At 35.9% G+C, this 8,688-nt stretch overlaps 1 protein-coding gene across 1 annotated transcript in view; it reads right to left on the bottom strand.

The window, feature by feature from the left end:
• LOC107661333 (serine/Arginine-related protein 53-like) overlaps positions 1 to 8,688 on the bottom strand; it is a 151,133-nt gene that overhangs the window by 117,610 nt on the left and 24,835 nt on the right. The window contains exon 3 of the mRNA XM_016450854.1: positions 4,697 to 4,829. Coding sequence (XP_016306340.1) covers positions 4,697 to 4,829 — 133 coding nt within the window. The remainder of the gene's footprint in view (positions 1 to 4,696; positions 4,830 to 8,688) is intronic.

Below are 8,688 nucleotides of genomic sequence, written 5' to 3'. Positions count from 1 at the left end.
CATCAGAGCCAGCGGCAAATTCCAGAAGATCTGGCCGAGGTGAGGCTGCTCTCGGTGGGTTCATGAGCGCTGAACGCCGCTGACACGGAGCTCACATCTTCCAAAACATCAAAGCAAATGTTCAAATAGACGTTATCTTTATTAGCAAACTGCATATTTGAAGAATGCAGTTATGAAGTATGAAGTATTCACCTTAAATACCTTAAAACTATGAGAAAGAACTGTTGAGAAGGGAAGAACTGTTGTGTGTATATATATATATATATATAGTAGGGCTGTCAATCGATTAAAAATTTTTATCTAATTCATCACATCCTTTTTCTGTGATTAATCGCGATTAATCGCACACTTCATGAAATTAAGCATAGACCATTTATCTTGTTTCAAATGTTTATTTTGTCATCATTTGCTATATCCAGCAAAGTAAACCAAACGACTGAAGGGTGATTCTCAAAAATCTATATTTTCTGCAAGATGTTTTTCAAGATAAATTTAGATGTCTTTCCAAAAAAGGACATATAGAAACATATAGAAACTCCAAAAGGAAACAAAGGCAGCACTCTGATTTAAAGCATTAAATTTCTATAAAATATAACGTTATGAGACTTTGCCCTCAGCCAAAACTATTTGCTCTGGAACAAATAATAGATTAATGAGACAAAGACAGCCCGTTAGAATTACCCAAAATGCATTATATCTCCTGTTTAACCACTATAGAGACATCAAAGAACCAAATGATATAAGGAGCCCATATAAGCACATATGAAAGAAAAGAAAATCTGAATTTTATAGTATGTGTACAGTGCAACAGCAAAGATCTTTTTTTTATATATTTTAGAGAAGCCAAGTTGCGATACCGAACAGGACCACATGGAGATGCCAAAAAAACCCTAAACCAATCGCCCGCTGACTGCATATATCTACTACAGTACACACGGATCCATTCAGAATAACTAAACACAGCAACATAAACATAAACATGACAAATCAAAACATTATCGTGAATGTGTGTGGAAACAACATGAATGTACGGAAATTTCTGTGCCTGTGCATAAATACAATGTGTGATCAGTTGCATCAAGAGCACTCATACACGCATTAATATAACAGACTCACGCATGCTTACTGTACGTACTCTTACTGTACGTGCTTACTGTGCTTACTGTACGCCACCGCAATCGTCTTTACCTTGAGACAGATTGTTTGAATGCATTCGCTTACTGGATCATTGGACTGAAAACTTTCCCGGAGTTTAGCGGCTTAAAATGATCTAATCGCAAACAGAGAAGCAAAATTGGGTTAAAGGGTTAAAATATAAATTGTGCTTCAGTAATTTTGCGTTAATTGTGTTAAATTATTTTAACGCGTTAAGGATTGTAAAATTAATCACGTGCGTTAACGCGGTAACGATGACAGCCCTAATATATAGCATTGAGTTCGGCACCTTTGGTCTTCGATGAGCTCAAATGAGTGCATGTTACACCTCTCTAACTTCACTGCTTACTGGTTTCCACCTGCGTCAAGTTGCATATGCTTGCATATACAGAACACAGACTGCTTCTACACCATCCTATCACTGTTTCAAATCTCTGTTTCCTCCAGATGTCATGAAACAGAAATTACAAAAAAACAACTTTGACATTAGTCATAAGTAGAGACGGTTGTGAAGGTGTACAGGGAAGTGTGTAAGTGAACAAACACATCAGTGTGAATGGAGTTACTGGAGACTGAAGCTCAGATTAAGGCAGCGGCTCCCAAGGGTCTAAAGTGTTTAAGATAACGGCCCCTGTGTTTGCTCATTTGTGTTTGTCCCTCCATTATGTTAATGTCATCCCAGCCACATCCCCTAATTACACCCACAATTACATCTATTGACTCCCTCTGGACACATAAGCTGCAGAGAAACTAAATACACAACACAGAGAAAGAACAGCAGCCCAGTGTCTGGGGATCCAACTGTGTATTTACTGTTTACACTCATTCATCTCTAGCTCTTTGTTAGATTTAGAAACACTTTTACATAATTCAATTAAAATGAAACATCCAGTAGTTTCGCCAGATCACCTGAGCAATCGAGCAGCAAGCAGCTCTGCAACTTACAGTCAGTCATACAGGTTTGGATATCGTGAGAGTGAGTAAATGATGACAGGACTTTCACTAGTGGGAAAGCTGTCCCCAGTTCCCAAATATTTTCCAAAGAGGTAGTGTGCTGAGAAGAGCACTCGTTTTCTCTGAAGCCGGCTTTATTGTTAACAGACAGGGCAGTTCCCACTGAACTCGCTTTTCCATTCCAATGCACTAATTTTCCATTGTTTTTCTATGCAAAGATGTACTAGACGGATGTGTATGATCGTTGTGCTCGTGTCTCATATCTTTTGTACGAGTGTATATATACATGCTTTATAGCCTTTTTTTTTTTTTGCACACATTGTTAAATGTTTTCAAAGGAAACACACACACACACACACACACACACACACACACACACACACACACACACACACACACACACAAGATGTAATGTATAAGCTTGTTCAGAAATGGTGACAAACATGTTTGATTTAAAAAATAACGTCTTTTTCATTAAACTATTTAAATAAATTAATATTCAAATATTTGTTTTTTATGAACGAATTTCGAATGCAGTATTTTTGAAAAATGCCCATCCCTCGTATATGTATTGATGAAATAAGATATGCAAACACATATGCAAACTTGTATAAAAGTACAAAAATGTATAAAAATGTACAAAATATATATAGTTTGCAATTGTGTTTTTGTTTAGTATTGTATTTCACACATCATATTTGTATGGCTCATATATGCAAGTCATTGCAATTCAGTATTGAGAGAGAGACAAATAAACCTTCATAAAAGCCTGTTGTGTCATATTTGACATTTACTTTTTAACATGAAAAAAAATAAAAATTAAAAATTTTTTAACATTAAAAAAATTATAAATGCATATTCAGCTGCCTCAGCCCAGTACATGTTCATCTTGAATTATTACTAACAATATAAAAGTTATTCTTACTCTCACATTATAAAAATCATGCAAGATTTCACAGCAAAAATACTTTACTTGATAAAGTATGAACGATCAATCACAGGGCAGAAGGTATGAAGCAGATTGTGTATAACAGGTTTATCAGCAAAGTGCTGCTTATGTTGATCATTTAAAGGCCCTAGAAATGTGTGTATCAAATATATTATTGTAGGCTAATATATTCATAAATAGACATTATAATTATGGTTTAACACAATATTACAACAAATGTTTACTGTAAGTTATGAGAGAATATAATGTTTAGTAATATAATATAAAGTTGTTGTTTTTTTAAATCAAGAATTTGTATTATTTGTGTCCTAATAAGATGGAAAACAGCAATACATTTATTTTCGTATGTCTTTTTATGGTTATGCCCTTTTTAGGCTTAAGGACCAATTCTCACTATTAACTACATCAAAAACTCCTAATGTGCTGCTCATTCATAGCTAGTAAGGTAGTTGGTAAGTTTAGGTATGGGGTGGATTAAATGACCAAAATACGGTCATGCAGAACAAGACATTAATATGTGCTTTATAAGTGCTAATAAACAGCCAATATGCTAGTAATATGCATGCTAATAAGCAACTAGTTAATATTGGTCCTTAAAAGAAAGGCTTACCATATTACTATCTATTTATTTTCATTTTATTTCGTTTTGCAATAAGCAGCAAATTAGGAGTTTAGTGAGACAAAAGTCATAGTTAATAGTTAACAGTGAGTATTGGTCCTCAAACTAAAGTGTGACCTTAATTATTATTCAGAACGCACATTTGTAAAATAAAATATATTTATAGGAATATTTCAGCAGGTTGACACTGACAGCCCTAAAATGCAGTAATAATAACAATGTGCTCTCATGATGTGCAACTGTCTGTATGTAGATTAAATTAACGCTGTAATTAAGTAGAATGTGGAAATAGTTGTGCAAGCAGTCCATTTCTCTCCAGAAATCGTTTATGGACATGTGACCATGTTCTCATTAGTGGGTTACTTCACAGCCAATAAACGCTCACGACCAGCAGCTTCACAGGCAACATGAGGGAAGCGGCCCCACAAATTATTACACCTAATTATGAATGTAATGTGTAATAATTACTGCCGTCACTTAGTCAGATGTATACCTTCATTTGGAAACATTTCTAGACCTGTCCAAACACCAGAATGTCAGAGTTCTGTAAAGATCAACAACATCTTGAACAGATTCTGCATGATTATTGGTGTTTCCGTGTTGTAAACTAGTTTACCCAGTGAGCTCAGTCTTGCTGACTGTTGTCATTGGAGCATGCTTTGTCTCTCTAGAGTCGAGGCGGGGTTTGAGAGGAGAAAATAGAGGAGCGGGAATGGAAATGCAGTTAGCTCTTGCTCACGCATATTACACTGGGGCATAAATCAAGACGGGGAGAGAGAAGCAAACGCATTAGACGCCCAGCGGGACGGTGTATACACTGAGTTTGAAGGGCAGATATCAGGCTGGATGGATGAGGCCTACCACACGATTGAGCTAAACTCTCCAAACTATAAGATTTCCTACACAGACATGAGACAGGTATATTGATGGGTCGGTACGGTTTGGGAGCGTGTTTCTGTGTGTGCGTGTGCTAGAGAAAAGAAAACTAGAAATTCAGGTGGCACAAAAGAAAGTACTACCTTTGTTTTTCCTTATCTTTGGCTTTGTCCGTCTCTTTGTCTTTGGTTCTGTCCCGTGTCCGGTCTCTGTCTCGGGTTCGGCGCTGAGCACGATCTCGATCTCTGCTGCCACCTTTGGAGACGGGAGCGAGACCTTCAAGAAACAAACAATACCCAAAATACATATAAACTGGAAAAGCAAAATTAGCCTTAAGTAGTGGTTAGCTCAGCAGTTAAACATCCGGGTTGGGCTGACCAGCCAAAAGAAAGATTATTATTCAAACTCCAAAATTAGTGCAATTAATGAAACGGTACGATTTAATAAAGATCAGGGTGACTGAACCTGTTCAAAACTGTCATCTTTCCCTCCTTTGATTCACTATTAAGTCGATATTAAGTCAATGATTTTGAGTGGAGATTTTATGTCATTTGTCCTTGTGTGTCTAGGTCATGTCTGTAAGTAAAGAAGGTCTGGCTATGTTTTGAAGAACATTGGTAACCACTGACTTCCACTGTATGAACATAAAACACTGAGACATTTCTATCTGCTTTTGTGTTTCACAGAATAAAGTAAGTCATACAGGTGTTCTTTTTCACACTCTCACTAGTTTTTCTTTTCATTTGTCCATTAAAAACCAAACAGGACTTTAGGTTTTACACAATCCAAGTCATATGACCACAAAAAAACACGATCATGTGACCCTAAAATCATGTCAACATGGCACATAATCTGCAACAATATAAGCCTACACTAATGCACCTTTAACACTCTATAGCATAAAAACTATGATATCCAACATTAATGATGACAAATATGTCAACAACTGAAATATATGTAAACAAAAATGTATTTGGATTTTTTTATGATTAAAACACATGAAATAATAAAAAAAAACACTTTCCCAGCTAGCATTTAATGTATCCTAATAAATACACAAAATGCAATGTTTTTGCATAATTTGACAAAACTGCAGCTTGATTTGAAACAGTGTTAATTTTGACAGCAAATTTTGATTTAGCTTTAGTCATAGTCTTTTGATGAAAATGCCATTTAGTTTTAGTCATATTGTAGTCATCTGAATCGTTTTAGTTTTAGTCTAGTTTTAGTTGAATATCATAAGATTTTAGTCGACTAAATCGACAGTAGATTCAGTGGGCTAAAATCGAATGGGTTTAGTTACGGTGTAATGCATTTATTAATCATTTCTCTAATATTTCCAAACTCATTATATATTCCTGAATAAAACATCTATTGACCTGTTAATATGAATGATATAAAGGTTTTACCATGCAATACAGATTGAACTGCTGTGACACATAACATGTCTTATATCTTAAAATGAAATAAAACCACTTCTGGTGTAATGCATTTATTAATCATTTCTCTAATATTTCCAAACTCATTATATATTCCTGAATAAAACATCTATTGACCTGTTAATATGAATGATATAAAGGTTTTATCATGCAATACACATAACATGTCTTATATCTTAAAATGAAATAAAACCACTTCTCATAAAGAAACAAGAACATGGTCTTCTTTTCAATGAAATACCAATGGCTATATATAATATGCAGTCTTTATAACAACTTGCTTACAACATGCTTCATTGTTTCAAGCAGACATATTTATTATAAATTAAATGTGGATTCATCCTAATTAAGGCTACTAAAGTGATTCAGTCAAGAGCAGTGAGTGATTTTCTCTCTTTCTTTTGTTGCTTGATTAACATTAATGACACATTCAGGCCGAATGAACGGGTGCATTATACTGATACACATCTGATATTCTCCAAACTGTTTACGTTCACTTAAGACGTAACCGAGTGTGTTTACGTGAATACTCGTCAAAACGGACAATTCAACATCATTCGTTGACGAAAATGTCAATAGATTTTTGTCATAGTTTTTGTCCTTCACAACGAGTTATTTCGTCTCGCTTTCATCTGTGAAAAAATGTTGTTGATGAAAATGATTCGTCAACGAAATCTGCACTGATTTAAAATAACAGTTTTGTACTCACAGGTGATTTTTATTTATTTTTTATTTTATTTTGTGTGTGTCATGTTGTCTCATTTTCGTCTCAAGCATGCTCTTCACTGACTCTGTTGCCTCCGTGATAAACAAGTACACTAGCTTTTGATAAAACATCATTAAGGGCAAAACCATTGTTTAGTGTGGTGAAAATGATGGCACAACTGTGGGACAGTTGTAACTAGTGTTGCAAAGGGGTGGAAAATTTCCGGTAAATTTCCGGAAACTTTCCAAAAATCCCTGGAATATTCCAAAAAAATCCTGGAAAGTTTCCAAAATTTCTGGAATATTTCTGGAATTTACTGGAAGTTTGCCCCCTTTTTGCAACCCTAGTTGTAACTTTTAATTGTTTACACAAATTTCAAAATAGTTTGTTAATTTAACTCTTTGTTTAGAATAAAATAGTTTTAAACACGTAATAATTCATATTTTTAAAGTATGGAATTCTACAAGATGAATCTTCATAGTTTCGCTGCACAGACTGAAAGTCTGAGTCCGTAATTTGTTTATTCCAGTAGAATATCTTGGCCCATGCATTGTAAAGTCAATTCAGGGAAGATTCGTAACTGTTGTGCTAAAATGTCGTCATAATCCAGCACTAATGTGTACTGCTTAGGGATATTGAAAGTGAAACCGACATCATTTCCTCACCCTCATGAAACACAAAAGAAGATATTTTGAAGAATGTGAGTAACCAAAGCATTTTGGTGATCACTGACTTTCACTGTATTGAAAAAGTTTTTTTTTTTAATTATTATTATAATTTATTTATCTTCAGAAGAAAGTAAGCCTTACAGGGATGTGCCAACATGAGGTTGAGTAAATGATTTTTATTTTTGGGCTAACTGTTGCTTTAACAATTCTCAGGCTGTCAAAAATCTCTTTATGAAGGATATAGGTAACCTTGTTTCAGCTTTAACAACATTCCTGAGATTACAGACAGGGTCTAGAAGCAGATCACTATTTGAAAAACCCGAGTCTGGAAAAACCGCTGCACTTCTATTTTTTACGTTGTTTTATCTGATCGTTTAGCAGGCAGAGCAAACGCAGTTATAGTTACACGAGAGAACACAAGAGTGGTCTTATTTTAGCAAATGTACTTGTGGCCAGGCGCATGTAATAAACACCAGCACTGTCGGTACGCCGCTTTTTCATCTCTTTCTCTCTTTCCGCAGCCCAGCTCACTTCTGGGCCTGTTGCAAATTCAATTTATTGTAGTTAATAGACTGTGGTGCGGCTGCTAAATGTCAATTTCATTACCAAGGCCTTACCCTTAGAGAATTATGACCTCATTTAAGGCGAGGGGGTAAATGTGTTAATGCGGGATGGCCAGATAAACACACGCGTCCAGCAGCATCATGCCAAGAGTGGGCTATTTTACATGACTTTCAGCTATTATCGCCAGAGGAAAAGCCTTCCCCTACGGCCTAAAAATATTTCAAATCCTTTTGAAAGGTGCTTTTTTTAAAACTTTTTTTTCTCCAATCCATTCAATCTAGCAGCAACGATCGGCTCGGGCAATTTTCCCTGCAAATTATCAATAAAGTAATTACCAGTGTGTGGGAGTGCGCCGGGCGCTTATCGCCGATGCCCCCTGCCCAGCCGCTGATCTGATCCCTCCCCGCGCCGCGTTTGGGTAATTATGTGAGCAGGATGGTGTCCTGCTGTTATCTGACCATATTTTATTCCTGCTAAACAAGGTTTCTTGCTTCATATGAAATTGGATATTAATGGCGGCGAATGATAGCACTAGTGCAACTAACAGACGTAAGACACACCGCTGGAATCTTAACCTGGACAAATGATTATTTATTCCTGCTGTGGCGCTTTCTCTCCTCGTTTCATTTCCAAACACACACACACACACATGTTGTGTTTCCATGTTTTATGGGGACATTCCATAGGCGTAATGGTTTTTATACTGTACAAACTGTATGTGCTATTGCCCTACACCAACCCTACCCCTAAACCTACCC

The sequence above is a fragment of the Sinocyclocheilus anshuiensis genome, unplaced genomic scaffold (assembly GCF_001515605.1).
Source record: "Sinocyclocheilus anshuiensis isolate Anshui unplaced genomic scaffold, SAMN03320099.WGS_v1.1 scaffold707, whole genome shotgun sequence".
Taxonomy (NCBI): domain Eukaryota; kingdom Metazoa; phylum Chordata; class Actinopteri; order Cypriniformes; family Cyprinidae; genus Sinocyclocheilus; species Sinocyclocheilus anshuiensis.
The sequence above is the reverse complement of the archived record's forward strand: the minus strand, read 5'-3'. Positions and strand labels throughout refer to the sequence as shown.